At 41.3% G+C, this 21,174-nt stretch overlaps 1 protein-coding gene across 2 annotated transcripts in view; it reads left to right on the forward strand.

Moving 5' to 3' along the window:
• Nucleotides 1-20,294, forward strand: part of LOC118358041 (PHD finger protein 19-like) — a 31,757-nt gene extending 11,463 nt beyond the window's left edge. For both annotated transcript variants that reach the window (XM_035735419.2, XM_035735418.2), the window contains 7 exons: nt 900-1,020; nt 1,136-1,203; nt 1,485-1,631; nt 1,805-1,871; nt 9,094-9,179; nt 10,052-10,147; nt 16,354-20,294. In XM_035735419.2, coding sequence (XP_035591312.1) covers nt 900-1,020; nt 1,136-1,203; nt 1,485-1,631; nt 1,805-1,871; nt 9,094-9,179; nt 10,052-10,147; nt 16,354-16,696 — 928 coding nt within the window. In that variant the 3' untranslated portion in view covers nt 16,697-20,294. The remainder of the gene's footprint in view (nt 1-899; nt 1,021-1,135; nt 1,204-1,484; nt 1,632-1,804; nt 1,872-9,093; nt 9,180-10,051; nt 10,148-16,353) is intronic.
• The last annotated feature ends 880 nt before the right edge of the window (nt 20,295-21,174 follow it).

A 21,174-nucleotide genomic window follows, 5' to 3' on the forward strand; every position in this document is an offset into this window, starting at 1 on the left:
TGAGTCTTCAGTAAAGACTTAAAGGTTGAGACCGCGTTTTCCTCTCTCACATGGGTAGGCAGACCGTTCCATAAAAATGGAGCTCTATAGGAGAAAGCCCTGCCTCCAGCTGTTTGCTTAGAAATTCTAGGGACAATTAGGAGGCCTGCGTCTTCTGACCGTAGCGTACGTGTAGGTATGTACGGCAGGACCAAATCATAGAGATACGTAGGAGCAAGCCCATGTAATGCTTTGTAGGTTAGCAGTAAAACCTTGAAATCAGCCCTTGCTTTGACAGGAAGCCGGTGTAAGGAGGCTAGCACTGGAGTAATATGATCAATTTTTTTGATTCTAGTCAGGGTTCTAGCAGCCGTATTTAGCACTAACTGAAGTTTATTTAATGCTTTATCCGGGTAGCCGGAAAGTAGAGCATTGCAGTAGTCTAACCAAGAAGCGTTTCCTTGTTTGTAATACATCTCATTCAATGCTGTCTAAATGCCTCAGTCTGGTGGTATGTAAACAGCTGTGAAAAATACAGAACTTTCTAGGTAGATAGTGTGGTCTACATCTTATCATGAGATAATCTACCTCAGGCGAACAATAGCTCGAGACTTCCTTAGATATTGTGCACCAGCTGTTATTTACAAAAAATACATAGTCCGCCACCCCTTGTTTTACCAGAAGGCGCTGTTCTATCCTGCCGGTACAGCATATGACCAGCCAGCCATTCAGCCATGACTCCGTGAAGCACAAGATATTACAAGCCCTTGCATAATATGTGGGGAATTGTTGATTTGGCAAAAACAATTGCAATCGTGGGATCCTGGAGGGACTGGTTTCTGTTAAACATGCGTATCTTTTTCCCCCTCTCATTTCATCTCTATTTTGAGCTCACTGATTGTCCCTGGTTTCTTATCCAGGGTGGACGTGGTGCACTTGGCACTTTACAACCTGGGAGTCCAGAGTAAGAAGAAGTACTTTGAGCTGGAGGAGATCCTTAACTTTGTCAGCAACAACTGGGAGCATTTCCATTTGGGCAAGGTTAGAACCACCAAATGAATTCCTGTCTGAATTCTGAGTAGGAATCCGGATAGGAAGTTGATTAATGCCATCTCAAGTCAATTGCATCAGACTAACATTTTGATATTCCCCACAGCTCTCCAATACTCCTCCAACAGAAAGAGGCCAATATCTCCTTGATGCTTTGAACAACTACAAGAGCAAGTAAGACATCTCTCTCCGTTGTATTCAGATAATGCATTATAAAACTATTATTTAATTGGAAATCCCATCAACAGCATATACTGAATCTGCCAATGTAATTCTCATGTCCAGCTAACAATAATATAGTATGGCCCCCAACATTCAGTAAGTTGTTTACTTTTTGTTCTGGGTGATAAGAGTATTTGTTACAACAGACATGTTACTCGGCTGAAGGTTTATTTGTTGACATCACACCTCCTTTACCAGACCATTACCTTAACATCCCCTTTGTATTTCTCCAGGTTTCTCTGCGGGAAGGAGATCAAGAAGAGGAAATGCATCTTCCGCCTGAGGACACGCGTTCCACCGAACCCTCCCTCCAAACTCTTTCCCGAGAGGGCCCAAAACGAGGGATGGAGAGGACGAAAGAAAGGCCCAGACAGGAACAGGTATTTCACGGCGTTGTGATATGCTTGTTTTCATGGGAAACTGTGTATTTCAATGAGGCCTGTCTTGGCTCAGTCAGAAAGTGTTAATCAATGTTAATGATGCTATAAGGCTGTGCCGAATTGTCACCCAATAATCCTATTGTTTGGTCAGAAAGTGAAAGTTGTCTCTTTAGCTCTCTCCCGGCAGAGAAGAGGAGGAAGAAAAGGTCGAAATGGCTGCTGGAGGACGCCATTCCCAATGTAAGTTCTCGGATTGTCACAAGATCCTCCCTCATTCTCAAAACACCTCACATCAACGCTATTAGCGCGCACCCCGCTAACTAGCTAGCCATTTGACATCGGTTACACCAGCTATTAGGCTGATAGGCTTGAAGTCATAAACAGCGCTGTGCTTGTGAAGAGCTGCTGGCAAAACGCACGAAAGGGCTGTTTGAATGAATGCTTACGAGCCTGCTGCTGCCTACCATCGCTCAGTCAGACTGCTCTATCAAATCATAGACTTAATTCTAACATAGCACACAGAAATACGAGCCTTAGGTCAATAATATGGTCGAATACGGAAACTATCATTTCGAAAGCAAAACATTTATTATTTCAGTGAAATATGGAACCGTTCTGTATTTAATCTAAAGGGTGGAATCCCTAAGTCTAAATATTCTTGTTACATTGCACAACCTTCAATGTTATGTCATAATTCTGGCAAATTAGTTCGAAATGAGCTAGGCTGCCTAAACTGTTGCATACACCCTGACTCTGCGTGCAAGAAAAGTGACACAATTTCACCTGGTTAATATTGCCTGCTAACCTGGATTTCTTTTAGCTAAATATGCAGGTTTAAAAATATAAACTTCTGTGTATTGATTTTAAGAAAGGCATTGGTGTTTATGGTTAGGTATAGTCGTCCAACGATTGTGCTTTTTTCGTGAATGCGCTTTTGTTAAATCATCCCCCAGCGCTGCATCGATTATATGCAACGCAGGACACGCTAGATAAACTAGTAATATCATCAACCATGTGTAGTTATAACTAGTGATTATGATTGATTGATTGTTTTTTATAAGATACGTTTAATGCTAGCTAGCAACTTACCTTGGCTTACTGCATTCTCGTAACAGGCAGTCTCCTTGTGGAGTGCAACGAGAGGCAGGTGGTTATAGCTTTGGACAAGTTAACTGTAAGGTTGCAAGATTGGATCCCCCGAGCTGACAAGGTGAAAATCTGTCGTTCTGCCCCTGAACAAGGCAGTTAACCCACCGTTCCTAGGCCGTCATTGAAAATAAGAATGTGTTCTTAACTGACTTGCCGAGTTAAATAAAGGTATTATTATTTTTTATTTTTTAATCTGCAAAATCGGCGCCCAAAAATACAGATTTCCGATTGTTATGAAAACTTGAAATCGACCCGAATTAATCTGCCATTCCGATTAATCGGCCGACCTCAAGTTTCAACCACACTGAACGATCCAAACCCCTGGTTATTTCACTCATTCCTATCTCTGATGGTTATCAACGTGGCTGGAATCCCTCCCTTCTCCATTTGTCTGTGCTCTTCTTTTTTCTTTCCCTCTGACCACTGTCCATCTTCTAAAAGGCTGTCTTCTCTCTGCCATGTCCCATGAAGAACTTATGTGTCATTGCCCTCATCACTGTCTCCCTCCACAGTTCTACTCAAAAGGGGATTACAGTTGGCCTTTGAGGCATTTTACTGACAAATCCCCCTGAACAGAGCAGTGTATGTCTGGTCCCCAGGCATATTCATCTCAAACAACAGACCTCTGACATTTCTTAGTAATTAAGCTAATACTGCCTCGCTGGAAGGAGGAAGGTGCTCTGATTTGAAAATGTAGACATAGCATATAGTAGGGTTCTCCAACTGGCAGCCCGCAGGCCAAGTGATTTTTATTTGGCCCCCAAGTTTTCTGAGCAAAACACAACGTATTATTATTAATTGTTGGAAATATACAGGTTGGCTGACCACGTCACGAAAATCATGTGCACGCATCGATGTGACCGGAAAGTGTGCGTTATGATTCTGAACAGTCCGATGGCTAGCAACAAATAAAAGAAGATTCCATGTGGGGAAGCGTAGGTGGCTCGTTTCTGCTCGTTGTATCTTGTTATTGATGTTGTCTTGTTTTGACTGCGGTCATGTCTATGCTAATATGAAAAACATTCGCTAGCAAGCTAACCAACATCGTTAACTATGTATTTGAGAGACAACAAGTGCTCATTGTGCAAATGTATTTGTTTTCAATAAACATGTGGAGGCAAAATATGGTTGTCAACAGTCTAAGCTAACCCAGTCTGTTTTGCACACATCGGTTTTGTTACTCTACAACCAACTCGTCTATAAAAGACTGTAAAAAGACCAGCAAATCAGCTCCAAATGTAAACAAGGTTTGAAATTAGGCTTTGACGGTATCCAGATGTTCACATCGTCATACTGTCCTTTTCTCATCCTGGGATTATTGGTATTATCATCATAGCACACGGGGGGGTGCAAGAAAAGCCCATCGGGCCTTTGCTAACAAAATGCTAACAAAATTAGAACAAACTACTAGCAAAATCAGACGCTATTAGCTAAATGCTAAAAAAACAGATACTTTATTTATGGAAGTATTCACACCCTTTGTTATGAGACTGGAAATTGAGCTCAGGTGCATCCTGTTTCCATTGATCATCCTTGAGATATTTCTACAACTTGATTGGAGTCCACCTGTGGTTAATTCAATTGATTGGACATGATTTGGAAAGGCACACACCTGTCTATATAAGGTCCCACAGTTGACAGTGCAAAAACCAAGCCCCGAGGTCGAAGGAGTTGTCCGTAAGAGCTCCAAGACAGGATTGTGTAAAGGCACAGAACTGGGGAAAGTTACCAAAAAATATCTGCAGCACTGAAGGTCTCCAAGAACATAGTGGCTTCCCTCATTCTTAAATGGAAGAAGTTTGGAGACACAAAGACTTCCTAGAGCTGGTCGCCTGGCCAAATTGAACAATCGGGAGATGAGGGCCTTGGTCCTTTTTATGGTAGAGTGGCCAGACAGAACCCACTCCTCAGTAAAAGGCCCGCTTGGAGGCACCGAAACAAGATTCTCTGGTCTGATGAAACCAAGATTGAACTCTTTGGCCTGAATGCCAAGCGTCTGGAGGAAACCTGGCACCATCCCTACGGTGAAGCATGGTAGTGGCAGCATCATGCTGTGGGGATGTTTTTCAACAGCAAGGACTGGCAGACAATTCAAGATCAAGGGAAAGATGAACGGTGCAAAGTACAGAGAGATCCTTGATGAAAACCTGTTACAGAGCACTCAGGACCTCAGACTGGAGTGCAGGTTCACCTTCCAATAGAACAATGACCCTAAGCACACAACCAAAACAACACAGGAGTGGCTTTGGGACAAGTCTCTGAATGTCCTCGAGTGGCCCAGCCAGAGCCCGGACTTGAACCCAATCAAACATTTCTGGAGAGACCTGAAAATAGCTGTGCAGCGTTGCTCCCTATACAACCTTACACAGCTTGAGAGGATCTGCAGATAGGAAACTCCCTAAATACATGTGTGCCAAGCTTGTAGCGTCATACCCAAGAAGACTCAAGGATGTAATCGCTGCCAAAAGTGCTTCAACAAAGTACTGAGTCAAGGGTCTGAATACTTATGTAAACGTGATATTTATGTAAATGTAATATTTCATAAATGTTTTCTTATCTGTTTTTGCTTTGTCATTATGGGGTATTTTGTGAAGATTGACTATTTAATCAATTTTATTATAAGGCTGTAATGTAACATAATCTGGAAAAAGTGAAGGGGTCTGAATACTTTCCGAATGCACTGTAGGTTGGGAAGAGATTTTTCGATGTACCAATTCCATGGCACATGGTTTATGAACTGATACACAAAACAACGCTGTATTCAAAACTTTGAGTTTTTCAATTTTAAATCATTATACAAATTATTGCAACCAGTAGAATGTTATATACTGTTGAAGTCGGAAGTTTACATACACTTAGGTTGGAGTCATTAAAACTTGATTTTCAACCACTCCACAAATGTCTTGTTAACTTCTTAGTGATCCCTTCCCGCTCGAATCCCGGTAACGGGATTGATTTGACAACATCCAGTGAAATTTCAGCGCGCCAAATTCAAAAACAGAAATACTCGTAATAAAAACTCTCAAAACATCCATGTGTAATACATCAAAATAAAGCTTAACTTCTTGTTAATACAGCCACAGTGTCAGATTTCAAAAAGGCTTTACGGCGAAAGTAGACCATGTGATTATCTGAGGACAGCGCCCCGCATACCAACACATGAAAATCATATTTCAACCAGGCAGGTGGTACACAAAAGTCAGAAATAACGCTATAATTCATGCCTTACCGTTGAAGATCATCTTCTGTTGGCACTCCAAAATGTCCCATAAACATCACAAATGGTCCTTTTGTTTGGTAAAGTCCTTCTTTATATCCCCAAAATGTCCATGTATTTGGATCGTTTGATTCAGAAAATACACCGGTTCCAACTCGCCCAACATGACTACAAAGTATCTAATAAATGACCTGTAAACTTGGTCCAAACATTTCAAACAACTTTCCTAATCCGACCTTAGATATATATCCTAAAACGTAAATAAAAGATAAAATTTAAGACTGGATAAACTGTGTTCAATACCGGACGAAAACAAACGTTGGCATCTAGTGGAAGCCATAGGAACTGCAAGCAGGTTCCTAATAAAAAGGGTTTACCATAGAAAACGAATGGAAAACAGATTGACCTAAAAAAAAAATGTCCCTGGATGGATTGTGCTTGGGGTTTCGCCTGCCAAATCAGTTTGGTTATACTCACAGACACTATCCAAATCTACTAATAATATGCATATCCTAGCTTTGGGCCTGAGTAGCAGGCAGTTTACTTTGGGCACGCTTTTCATCCGGACGTGAAAATACTGCCCCCTATCCCTAAGAGGTTTTAACAAACTATAGTTTTGGCAAGTCGGTTAGGACATATAATTTGTGCATAATCTGTTGTTTAACAATTGTGCAATTTATAATTTACTGTATCACATTTCCAGTGGGTCAGAAGATTTCATGTACTAAGTTGACTGTGACTTTAAACAGCTTGGAAAATTCAGGAAAGTGATGTCATAGGCTAACTGACATCATTGAGTAAATTGGAGTTGTACCTGTGGAATTATTTCAAGACCTACCTTCAAACTCAGTGCCTCTTTTTGACATCATGGGAAAATCAAAATAAATCAGCCAAGACATCAGAAACAAAATTGTAGACCTCCACAAGTCTGGTTCATCCTTGTCAGCAATTTCCAAAAGTGCAAATCAATCCCAGAACAACAGCAAAGGACCTTGTGAAGATGCTGGAGGAAACCGGAACAAAAGTATCTATATCCACAGTACAACGAGTCCTATATCGACATAACCTGAAAGGCCTCTTAGCAAGGAAGAAGCCACTGCTCCAAAACCGTCATAAAAAAGACAGACTACAGTTTGCAACTGCACATGGGGTCAAAGATCTTACTTTTTTGTGAAATGTCCTCTGGTCTGATGAAACAAAAATAGAACTGTTTGGCCATAATGTCCTTTGTTATGTTTGGAGGAAAAGGGGGATGCTTGCAAGCCGAAGAACACCATCCCAACATTGATGCATGGGGGTGTCAGCATCATGTTGGGGGGGTGCTTTGCTGCAGGAGGGACTGGTGCACTTCACAAAATAGATGGCATCATGAGGGAGAGAAATGATGTGGATATATTGAAGGGTCTTCCAAATGGACAATTTCCAAGGTTGTGGCAAAATGGCTTAAGGACAACAAAGTCAAGGTATTGGAGTGGCCATCACAAAGCCCTCACCTCAATCCCATAGAACATTTGTGGGCAGAACTGAAAAAGCGTGACGCGAGCAAGAAGGCCTACATACCTGACTCAGTTACACCAGCTCTGTCAGGAGGAATGGGCCAAAATTCACCCAACTTATTGTGAGAAGGTTGTGGAAGGCTACCCAAAACGTTTGACCCAAGTTCAACAATTTGAAGGCAATGCTACCAAATACTAATTGAGTGTATGTAAACTTCTGACCCACTGGGAATGTGATGAAATAAATAAAAGCAGAAATGAATTATTCTTTCTACTATTATTCTGACATTTCACATTCTTAAAATAAAGTGGTGAACCTAACTGACCTAAAACAGGGAATTTTTACTGGGATTGAATGTCAGGAATTGTGAAAAACTGAGTTTAAATGTATTTGGCTAAGGTGTATGTAAACTTCCGACTTCAACTGTATATGGGGACACAACCATCCCTGCTCTGCAGATTTTGCTGTGAATAGAGAATTATTAGATCATTTATTTTGGTACTGGCCATATTTAGCTGGTTTTTGGTCAAAGGTTCAGGAATAGCTGAAGAATTGCAACATTTACCTGAATCTGTCTCTGCAAATAGCACTGCTGGGTGATTAAAAAAATTCAGTCAATCGATCAATGATGTGATAATACTCTTAGGGAAATGTTGTATCTTTAATTTACAATCTGTAAAAACTATGAGAATATAAAGGTTCAGAATGTTTGCACAGCACAGTTGAAAAATAGATGGTCTCAGAGATGAGTTCCCACATATGCTGAGCACTTGTTGGCTGCTTTTCCTTCACTCTGCGGTCCAACTCATCCCAAACCATCTCAATTGGGTTGAGGTCAGGTGACTGGAGGCCAGGTCATCTGATACAGTGCTCCATCACTCTCCTTCTCGGTCAAATAGCCCTTATACAAAATAAAGGAAAACCCTTGAATGAGTAGGTGTGTTCAAACTTTTGACTGGTACTGTACAAAAAATATAAATGGGAGATTGAAAATTACGCAGACAATTACATTGATGGAAGCCACAATCTATCTGCAATATTAAAGCTGATCTACCCCTAAATACATTTAGTTAATAAAATGTTTTATTGATATCATATTTATTTATTTATTGATATTTATTGATATGGCTCCCCAATGGTGGAACACACTCCCTCACGACGCCAGGACAGCGGAGTCAATCACCACCTTCCGGAGACACCTGAAACCCCACCTCTTTAAGGAATACCTAGGATAGGATAAAGTAATCCTTCTCACACCCCCCCCCCCCTTAAAAGATTTAGATGCACTATTGTAAAGTGGCTGTTCCAAATAATATTTTAGTTAGTAAATGACTTAAATGTAAATGTAATATCAAATATGATATCTGTTAGGGTTTCTTGCGGTCAATTTGTCGTAAAATAATATTATTAGTAACTATGTTTCGGCCCCCTGATCATCTTCTTATTATGAAAGAAGAAAATTGCCCCAGGCTGAATCTAGTTGATCTCTGGCATGTAGCATTTAAACAGTAGTGATGAAGACAATGATGATGATGACTGTCTGTTTATGACACTGGCTGAGTACTATAATACCGTGTGTGTGTGTGATTTGTTATGTAGAATGACCTGACCTCAGCCTGGAGCACCAACCATCATATGGCCAACATCTTTGACTTCACATTGGACGAGTTACAAAGCCTCAAAAGGTAAATGGTTTGGATACTAAGGGCAAGTTTCCCTGACAGATTAAGATTCAGCTTGGATGAAGTAGCATGTTCAATGGAGTTGATCAATATAAAGTTCTTTTAAATCTAGGACTGTGTCTTGAAAACCAGCTCTAAGTGTAATTTTGAACACTTTTGTCTAGATGCTCATTTCCAATGAACTCTGTACGACTGCAAACATTTGACATAGACTTTGATTGAATGCAATCATTTAAGGCCCTAGCTATCTACTTAATTTACATGAATTTCCCTTTGAAAGACAACCTCTGCCAGTGTTGTTTTGTCACCCCTCTGATGATATTCATCAATGTGTCGAACGAAGAGATTTAATTATGCTTTCCTGTAAAGGTTATCTCCCGAACAGTGCATAATAATAAAAGAAAGGCAAACACTTTGGGGACTGTTGAGAATCAACCAAGCTTTCTTAGAGGAAAATCAAGAGATGGGGAATAGCTGGTGCAACGCCAAAAAGTGGACTAACACTGTCGGAATGTGAGGAGTGGAATAGGCTTGGTCATAACTCTATAGCACCTGAACTGAGCTGGAGGATGAGAACAGCTAAAATAGTCTGTGGGAGCTTTGAAGCATTACATTAACTTTCTTCCATTAGCTAGATATAGTACTTTCTCACACATACACACGCCTTTAGCATGCAGGCTCTTTTATTATATGGGCGCAGAACAGTGACTTGCAAATTCAAGTCGCAGGGTGAGGGACCATGGTAATAATGTACTTTGAGGTTAGGATTAGAAACTACAAAATAGGACTATTCTATCTGGTCCAGGGGCCACAAAATCCTCTGATTAGCACTTATTTCCAGCGTCTGAACGGAGCTGACGCTGTTTACTCCTCAGCACTAGCTCGGGACGGACCTTCAGTCTTGACCTGGACTCCACAGACGCTGCCAGCACCTCTGGGTCCGCCACCACCAGTGTCTCCTACGACTTCAGGTACAGTACGAGAGTCACCAAGACTTTTATTGTTAGAAAAGGCAACTCCCTCACGCACGGTTACCTCTGCAAATTGTTCATTGTGTTGGCATTAGGAGGAGGTCCTGTCTTCTTTATTTTGCTCCACTGTGTGGAATGTGTTGCAAACCGATCGATAAGACTGGAACCGCTGCAGCCCGGGCTGTCAGAAGAGATTTTGTCTCCCACCCTTTCTAAGCTCTTGGACATTGTCCTATGTAAGGAGTTGAGGAGAGCCAAAACATGTTTGACAGCACACAAAAATAAGTATGATGTGAGGTCCTGGATTATTTAATGTGGTTGGCTCCTCTACATCTTCCAATATTAGCTTGAATATTTGCTTAAACTTGGTTGGAACCTAGCAATGGAAGTGACTATACATTCACTCTATCCACATTCACAACCCCCCGATGACAGAATTATTTGAACACTGTGAAACACCACCCCTCCCGTTATCTGCGAACACCCCTGGGCTCCCTAACTGACTGGCTTAATTAGGCGACACTCTCGGTGCTGGCTCCTCGCACGAGGGAGGGGCTCTGAAGTCTGACATACAGAGTGTATTGACACTCTATGCTAGGTTTCAAAAAATATATATTAATAATCATTTGTCTATGCCTTTTACTGTGTTTTGTTTCATGACTGAAAATCCTACTGTTTGGCATCCCGGTGGAGCTGCTGACATCTCCTGTGGCTCTATATTTCCAGCTGGCACTAAGGAGGCACATGTTAGTTTGCAATTTCGTCATGTATAAACTGCCATTTTACGGCCCTAATGCAAGGTTTGGTAATTTACCTGTCTATCGTCATCTCACTTGCCCTGAGGTGGGAGGGGTGGCAATATTTAATTTCATGCAGAGCTAATGGGAAGTTCAGACCCACAAAAAGCAGGTCTTAATGGTAACGCTGTTTATAATGCCGTGGAGTTTGAGAGCGGAAACACAGCCATGCATTACACACAGTGCCTTTGGAAGGAGAAATGTGCCTTTTATGCCAATTCATCTGGTTTAGAAACACAAGTTCATTTAATTAGATTCAAAACCAAGCATAGCCTACCCTCCCCTTAATCAAGGCTGGTTTAGCAGCATCAGAAAGGTGCGCATTTGTATTCTGGCTTATAGCCAAAAGAAGCCTATGGTTCAACAGCAATGAGTTTTGCCTTTTTTATCCTGGTCTTGCAAAGTAGCATTTCCATAAAAGTAGCCATCCCCATTTCCAAAGAGCGCCTCGTGTTTTTACGAAAGACTCCCTTATCCAAACTTATTGAAGGATTCAGTCCTATAATGCAGTATCAACAGTAGGCCAAGGCTGTATTTTGCTCATTGACAACATGCTTCACATACAATACAATTTACGGAGCCTAGTATTTTGTTGTTTTTGGAGAAGTGCTATACGTAAAGACATGTAGGCTAGGCTCGTTGAAGCCAATTACAACTCCAAACATACTGTTGCTATTACTCATTACCGTAGCCTATGCTATTTAATAAACGGTAGTATCAATCCACAATGGACCTGGACGAGAATTGAAGTTGATGACAATAACCTACAGAACTTGAGACAAACGCAGGCAGTATTAAGCCTATGCACCGCGTTGATTGGCCAGTGAGGGGCCAAGCCCTCGTCACAACTACTGTTTATTCATCAAAATCCAGCCCTTTCGGGCCACCGCCAGCTATTGCATTCATAATTACGGCTGTGAAAATAGCTAACATATTTCTGAAACACCCCCAGGACCTACAGTTGAAGTCAGAAGTTTACATACACTTGGGTTGGAGCCATTAACTTGTTTTTCAACCACTCCACACATTTCTTGTTAACAAACTATAGTTTAACCTAAGTCGGTTAGGACATCTACTTTGTGCATGACACAATTTAATTTTTCCAACAATTGTTTACAGACAGATTATTTCACTTATAATTCATAGTTTCACAATTCCAGACGTTTACATACACATCGTTGACTTTGCCTTTAAACAGCTTGGAAAATTCCAGAAAATGGTGGCATGGCTTTAGAAGCTTCTGATAGGCTAATTGACTAATAGGCTAATCATTTGAGTAAATTGTAGGTGTACCTGTGGATGTATTTCAAGGCCTACCCTCAAACTCAGTGTTTTTTGCTTGACATCATGGAAAAATCCAAAGAAATCAGCCAAGACCTCAGAAAATAAATTGTAGACCTCCACAAGTCTGATTCATCCTTGGGAGAAATTTCCAAACGCCTGAGATACCACGTTCATCTGTACAAACAATAGTACGCAAGTATAAACACCATGGGACCACGCAGCCGTCATACCGCTCAGGAAGGAGACGCGCTCTGTCTCCTAGAGGTGAACGTACTTTGGTGGGAAAAGAACAAATCAATCTCAGAACAACAGCAAAGGACTTTGTGAAAATGCTGGAGGAAACAGGTACAAAAGTATCTATATCCACAGTAAAACGAGTCCCAAATCGACATAACCTGAAACAACGCTCAGCAAGGAAGAAGCCACTGCTCCAAACCCGCCATTAAAAACAAGCCAGGCTACGGTTTGCAACTCCACATGGGGACAAAGATCGTATATTTTGGAGAAATGTCCTCTGGTCTGATGAAACAAAAATAGAACTGTTTGGCCGTAATGACCATCGTTATGTTTGGAGGAAAAAGGGGGAGGCTTGCAAGCCGAAAAACACCATCCCAACCATGAAGCACGGGGGTGGCAGCATCATGTTGTGGGGGTACTTTGCTGCAGGAGGGTGGTGCACTTCACATCATGAGGCAGGAAAATGATGTAGATATATTGAAGAGACACCTCAGGACATAAGTCAGGAAGTTAAAGCTTGGTCGCAAATGGGACTTCCAAATAGACAATGACCCCAAGCATACTTCTAAATTTGTGGCAAAATGGCTTAAGGACAACAAAGTCAAGGTATTGGAGTGGCCATCACAAATCCCTGACCTCAATCCCATAGAAAATGTGAGGGCAGAACTGAAAAAGCGTGTGCGAGCAAGGAGGCCTACAAACCTGACTCAGTTACACCAGCTCTGTCAGGAGGAATGGGCCAAAATTCACCCAACCTATTGTGGGAAGCTTGTGTAAGGCTAACCGAAATGTTTGACCCAAGTTCAACAATTTAAAGGCAATGCTACCAAATACTAATTGAGTGTATGTTAACTTCTGACCCACTGGGAATGTGATGAAATAAATAAAAGCTGAAATAAATCCATCTCTCTACTATTATTCTGACATTTCACTTTCTTAAAATAAAGTGGTGATCATAACTGACCTGAAACTAGGAATTTTTTTCTAAGATTAAATGTCAGGAATAGTGAAATACTGAGTTTAAATGTATTTGGCTAAGGTGTATGTAAACTTCAGACTTCAACTGTATAACGCTATTTCCAGTGCTTGGATTTATCATTGCTTTAGGTTTGTTCAAATAGAGCCCTGAGAGAGAGGACTGATTGTGATGATGATGTTTACACTGATGTTACTCTGCCCTGTCCGTTTCCCCTCTGGTACTCTGCCTACACATATATACTATACATGCATGCATGTTTGATATGTTCAGAGTGTAAAGAATTGGGGAAACTACCAGATACGGGGTGCCACACAGGACATTTTCAAAGGGATTTATTGCTTTTTAAAGGCAGTCGCTCTTTAAGTGTGGCATTGAGGAGGGAATGTAAAAGCAGCACAGTTATTGGGCATGAATATTTGACAGAGAAAAATCATGTAGCGGACCACAGCTACACCTGGAGGCTGGTCCAAGTCATGTTAATAATCGCAGTCTTCTCTTGGATTGGGTTGGTGGATTGCATCCAACTTAAAGGTGCATACACCACCACCTATTGTTCTAAAGTGTGAGGCCAGTCACGGCCTACCTACATTACATTCTCTTCATTATTCCTGTTCCTAAAAGGAAAATATCGTACCACCAACTAGCCCTAGACCTATATACCACTATTTAATAAACATTTAAACCACCACCCCATTAACTCTTCTGCAGTAAAATCTTGCACACCCAGGTACTTCTCTGCAGCTGCCAGTTTCCCACGACCCCATTCCCACTGCTTTGACCCTATCTGCTCCTGCACCATGCCAAGGGTCTGGGATGACGGGACGTCGCTCTTCAACACACCCTGTAACTCTTTTGAAGTCAAATCTCATATCCCTAAATACTTCTCTGCAGCTGCCACCACAACATTTATTCGCTGTGATTTACGTTCCATTTCTGCAGTACATTTGATAACCATCGCTAAGAAGCCAACCTTGCTGAAGCAAAACTCACTTGTTGGCCTATCCGTCTGTGCTGGCACAAATCTACTACCCACTGGGATCTAGGGCTGGGCGGTATACCATATTTTACTATATACCAGTATTGATGCACGGACCGGTTTAGGTTTTTACTTTACCTTCTATAACAGTATTTGAATGCTTGGTTTGTTAAATGTGATACGGTGTGTGTAACATCCATTTTTATAGTTTACTATGCTACTTGAGTCTCTCTCTCTCACGCAGCTTTACACACACACCTAGTTCCACCCCTGTCACTAAAGGAGCTAATTTGTTGTTGTTATAGATAATGTGTGGGCAGAACTGAAAAGGCGTGTGCGAGCAAGGAGGCCTACAAACCTGACTTGGTTACACCAGCTTTGTCAGGAGGAATGGGAAAAAATTCACCCAACTTATTGTGGGAAGCTTGTGGAAGGCTATCTGAAACGCTTGACCGAAGTTAAATAATTTAAAGGCAATGCTACCAAATTCTAATTTAGTGTATAGAAACTTCTTACCTACTGGGAATGTGATGAAAAAAATAAAAGCTGAAATAAATAATTTTCTACTATTATTCTGACATTTAACATATTAAAATAAAGTGGTGATCCTAACTGACCTAAAACGGAATTATTACTAGGATTAAATGTCAGGAATTGTGAAAAACTAAGTTTAAATGTATTTGGCTAAGGTGTATGTAAACTTCTGACTTCAACTGTATGTGTTGCCACCAGAGGGTCACACACTACTCATAAAGCAAATGTAGAACTTTTATTAATCAAAAATGTGAAAAATACAATGATATGATATTTTGGCCATATCGCTCCTCCACTTTCATCACTGCCTCAGCATACGAAACTCTCTGCACTACTCTGACTCTGGCCACTTGCCTCTCCTGCACCGGACACTTCCGATCCCCAGAATCATCAACACCCCTACATTTGACACACACAACTTTATCCACCGAAACTACACAATCGTCTATCCCTTTCCCTCCTGCACACTTCCCACATCTTGGTATCTCCCTCCTACAAACTGCTGCAACATGACCATGAACATTGCACCTGAAACAGCACAGTAGATTCTGCACAATAGCTCTAACAGGATAACTGATATATCCTAATATGACTTTGTCAGGTAAAGACTGACTCAAAAGGACCTACAATGACTCATCTGTTTCACCATGCTTCCTACCGGGTCTGCGTCACACCAAACAGCGGGTGTCACAAAAACCAGGAATTTCTACTTCAATTGCTCCACCTCCACACTTAATACTACGCCAAAAATGACCCCTTTCAATGTTGCCCTGTTCCTAACAGCAAGGCAAGAAACATATCTTGACCCATGTTGTGTAACGCAATCGCAGTAGGTGTCCAATGTCCAGTTGTACAAAAGTGTTTGTTGACTCCACAAAAGTATGACTGGTGGCACAGCAAAGCACAAAAAGCAGTAAATTCAGGAAACAGTCGTTACTTTTGTTTCAATAGGTTGCTGATATCAGGGTCATTATGTTCATTAGGCATCAAATGGAATAAAACAAGACTGAAAGAGGGAGGGACTTGTCCAATAAGACAAGGTTTCCCAAACTCGGTCCTGGGCAGGGTTAAGGGTTAAGTTTAGTGCCAGGTAAGGGTTAGTAGCTAGCTAGTTGAAATGTTACTGATAGTCTAGAGCAGGGTTTCTCAACTCTCCTCAGGCCCGCACCGATGTCTCAGAGTTTTCGTTTTAACCCTAAACTGGCACTCCTGATTTAAATTACTTAACTAATCATCAATTGAATCAGGTGTGCCAGTGTAGGGTTAAAAAAAAAAGTGAAACGTCTGGGGGGACCGAGGAGAGGGTTGGGCAAACCCTGCTGTAGAGCATCTACAGATGGATTATCCAAATGTTTTTTGCTGCATGCCCTAATGAACCCGTTATTCTAACTTGTTGCAGGAAGAATGTTGGCAGTCGTAAGAGGAAGCTGCCCACCTCTAACTATACGGTGCTGGCCACTAAGAAGGAGGTGGTGGAGAGCGAGCTGAGCCCCATGGAGCTGAGCCTACCAGGAGAGGAGGCTGCCTCCGCGATGCTGGACAACGCGATCGACAGCCACACCTTTGACAGCATCAGCGAGGACGACTCCTCCCTCTCCCACCTCAAGTCGTCCATCACCAACTACTTTGGGGCGGCGGGGCGGCTCACCTGTGGAGAGAAGTACCAGGTGCTGGCCCGCCGGGTCACTCCAGAGGGGAAGGTGCAGTATCTGGTTGAATGGGAGGGCACCACTCCCTACTGACCGAGCCGGCCAGACTGGCTGGCTGCTGCAGTCAGGAGGTGTCGCAGAGGAAGGGGGAGTAATAGGCAAGATCGGCATAGCAAGGCCTACCTGGTTGTACTCGTTTATTTTTTTCATGTTACTTTCTCTTGCTCTACAGTGGTATCTTTATTTCAGTATATAATATTATTTTGGGTATATTGAACCAATTTGGTAGCGTCCTCTTGAGCATCTTGAATAGTAACAAAGCCTGAAAAACTGTGTTCCAGATGCTAGTGTGAGTAGGTTTGTGATGGTAAAGATAGCGAAAGAGTTGGCTCAGAGTTCCAAGAAAGAACAATACCACTGATTCTAAAGGATGGAAGCAAAACTGTCAGAAGAGCACTACTAAAATACAGGCTCTGTGTCCCTAAATTCAACAATATTCTGCTCTATTAATAGTTTTTCACAGTATTTAAAAAAAAAAACTTTCTGTTTAGAATTATTTCACAATAACAGCAATATGCCATATCTAAGCCACATTGACAGTGCATTCAGAAAGTATTCATGCCCCTTGACTTATTCCACATTTTGTTCTGTTACAGCCTGAATTCAAAATGGATTAAATGTATCGTTTCCACCCATCTATACACACTACCCCATTTTGCAAATGTAGGGAAAATGAAATACACAAATATCTAATTCACTTAAGTATTCACAGCCCTAAGTCAATACTTTGTAGAAGCACCTTTGGCAGAGTCTTTCTGGTTAGGTCTAAGCGCTTTCCACACCTGAATTGTGCAACATTTGCCCATTTTATTATTTTCCAAATTCAAGCTCTGTAAAATTGGTTGTTGGATCATTGCTAGACAACCATTTTCAGGTCTTGCCATAGATTTAAATCAAAACTATATCTTGGCCGATCAGGAACATTCGCTGTCTTGGTAAGCAACTCCAGTGGGCCTCCCGAGAGGTGCAGTGGTCTAAGGCACTGGATCGCAGTGCTAGCTATGCCACTAGCGATTATCGGTTCGAGTCTAGGCTCTGTCGGAGCCAGCCCTGTCCGGGAGACCCATGGGGCGACGCACAATTGGCCCAGCGTCGTCCGGGTTAGGGGAGGGTTTGGCAGGGATGTCCCTGTCACATCGCGCACTAGCGAATCCTATGGCAGGCTGGGCGCAGTGCAAAAAAAAAAGCAAATCCAGTGTATATTTGGCCTTGTGTTTTAGGTTATTGTCCTGCTGAAAGGTAGATTTGTCTCATGGTGTCTGGTGGAAAACGGACTGAATCAGGTTTTCCTCTAGGATTTTACCGATGTTTTAGCTAGATTCTGTTTCTTAGCCCCCAGTCCTTAACAAAAAACATTGATTGGAGAAGATTTGGAAAGGCATACAAGTGTCTATATAGGGTCCTACAGTTGACAGTGCATGTCAGTGAAAAAACCAAGCCATCAGGTCGAAAGCAATTGTCCATAGAGCTCATAGACAGGATTGTGTCAAGGCACAGATTTCGGGAAGGGTACACAAAACATTTCTGCAGCATTGAAGGTCTCTAAAAAAACAGTGGCCTCCATCATTCTTAAATGGAAAAAGTTTGGAACCACCAAGAGTCATCCTAGAGCTGCCCGCTCATCCAAGCTGAGCAATCAGGGGAGAAGGGCCTTGGACCAAGGACCCGGTTGTCACTCCGACAGAGCTCCAGAGCTCCTCTGTCGAGATAGGAGAACCTTCCAGAAGGACAACAATCTCTGCAGCACTCCACCAATCAGGCCTTTATGGCAGAGTGGTCAGACGGAAGCCACTCCTCAGTAAAAGGCAAATGACAGCCCGCTTGGAGTTTTCCAAAAGGCACCTAAAGATTCTCAGACCATGAGAAACAAGATTTTATGGTATGATGAAACCAAGATCGAACTCTTTGGCCTAAATGCCAAGCATCACGTCTGGAGGAAACCTGGCACCTGCCCTACGTTGAAGCATTGTGGTGTCAGCATAATGTTGTGGGGATGCTTTGGGACAAGTCTCTGAATGTCCTTGAGTGGCCCAGACAGAGCCCGGACTTGAACCTGATTAAACATCTCTGGAGAGACCTGAAAATAGCTGTGCAGCAAAGCTCACCATCCAACCTGACCGAGCTTGAGAGGATCTACAGATAAGAATGGGAGAAACTCCAAATACAGGTGTGCCAAGTTTGTAGTGTCATACCCAAGAAGACTCGAGGCTGTAATTGCTGCCAAACTTGCTTCAACAAAGTACTGAGTAAAAGGTCTGAATTCTATGATATTCTTGTTTTTAATTTTTAATAAATGTGCAAAAAAAAAATGTTTTAATTTGTTTTTGCTTTGTTGTTATGGGCTATTGTGTGTAGATTGTGGAAAATGTCATCCATTTTAGAATAAGGCTGTACTGTAAAAATAAAGTGTAAAGCATCAAGGGGTCTGAATGCACTGTATAATTTCATATTTTTTGGAGTGGTGGCAACGATTTATCAGCGGCAGCTCGCCTCTGCTAAATGAATATAGGGGGAAACACTGGCAAACACTGCAAGCACCTCTTATATAGTGTATAGTCCTGGTTTTCCTTAGGCTCTGTTTATGCTGACATAGGTAGTTTGGCTAAGTAGATGCAAAACTTGTATTTTCCCGGAAATGCAATGCAGATGATGGAGAGCTTAACATAGTACTTTTAGACACTGTAAGATCTTTTTTGACATTTGAAATCTAGAAAGTTACAATGAGAATATTATGGACTTCAAGGGGTAGTCTTGGTTTATTTTCTTACAATATCCAAAGATGTCTTTACATATTCCTCCCATCCATAGTTATTTCTGTGTTGCTGATTTATTTTTCACTAACAGTGAAACCTGGGTCGTGTTCCTTAGGGCGCTCAGTGGAAAAAAAACATATTTGTGTTTAGGGCTTCATATGACAAGTCCAGGTCGTCCCTCCCTGTTTCATTTTGTTTCCTTCTTTTTCTGCCTAATGAACATGATACATAAAATAAATATTCGATTTCAATAAGTCAGTACATTATAAAAGATAAATGATGCTTTCCTATTAACATTTCTACGTGCATAACCCCCTTTGCTTCATTGCACTATTGACATCTTAAACTATGCAAGTATTGTTTTTTTCAAATCCTTTGACTAAATAACCAAATATTATTTACAAATAGTTTTAATTGATGAATATGGAAATATGTGATCAGAAGTCACATGCTATATGCGTTTATATTATTAATAAGAAAAGTTTGAAGCTAATTGTAATATTTTTCCCAAATGGCATTTTGCAACCATTTATGCTCTTATGTCTTTAAATTACAGTATGACTGTATTCACTCTAAAACAAACTGTTTACATGAGTAGATTCATATCTATCCTATGGAGTCTCCATTTAATATAATTTTTTGGATGATTCTTGAAGTGACATGTCAATGGTAAACTTTGTTCATTGTTTTACATTAATAGGCCTTTTTACCATGTAACATGCCCAGAGCTGTGTAGATAGAGAACATACTGTATACATTTCTCCTATTTGCTATGCTTGTTAGAAATGATATCTCTCAGCGAGTATTGTGCATCCTTTATTTGTAATTTGTAAAATCTTTATTTGGTATTTTGAATTGTAATTAAAAGCATTTTGAGATGTGTGTATTTGCTCCTTGGATAGATGCCATATCAGTTAACTCCATGGTAACGGCAAAGTGCCCAAGAAACCCGATTCACACAGGAATATAATTTTTATTTTATTTTATTTTTTATTTTACCTTTATTTATCTAGGCAAGTCAGTTAAGAACAAATTCTTATTTTCAATGACGGCCTAGGAACAGTGGGTTAACTGCCTGTTCAGGGGCAGAACGACAGATTTGTACCTTGTCAGCTCGATCTAAAAACAATACCCACATATGTTCACAAAAGGCTTTAGCATTACTAAAAGCCAAGCATGGTGGTTTTCCAGAGCAGCATGTGTGAAGTGTTACAGGAGAAGACTCCATGTCTTTTCCTTTAATAATTGTTCAACCTCTTATCTTTGCTCTCTAAACGTTGAACATCACTGGCACTAGAGGGCAGCAAAATAGCACGATACAGACTGATCAGATCTGTTGTGATTGAAAGTCATAATGATGATGTTTGAAGACATCTTCAGCAAAGCTAAATACACCTATGTCCCATAAGTTTCCAAAATCATTTATATATTTAAAAAAAAGTGCAACCGACCGAGACTTTATCCCACCCAGGTCCATGCCAGACAGTTAATTCTTCAATATAATTAAGGCGTTTTACGCTCCAGTCAGTGTGTCAAAACACGGCCCTATATTCTGTCAGCAAGAGTCTGAAATGCGGAGTTCGTGGCGAAGAAGTTGTGGAAGTCGGGCATAATTATGGTCCTGAAAAGTGAAAAAATGCTTAACGTAAAAGTACCTCAAACAATAATAGCCGAGGGAGACGCCACTGTATTTTTGTTATCCCCGTGAAAAGTGCGCTCTACGAAATAATGAGAATGTGGTGACCCCATCTGTCACGA

This window comes from Oncorhynchus keta, chromosome 25 (genome assembly GCF_023373465.1).
Source record: "Oncorhynchus keta strain PuntledgeMale-10-30-2019 chromosome 25, Oket_V2, whole genome shotgun sequence".
NCBI classification, from domain to species: Eukaryota; Metazoa; Chordata; class Actinopteri; order Salmoniformes; family Salmonidae; genus Oncorhynchus; species Oncorhynchus keta.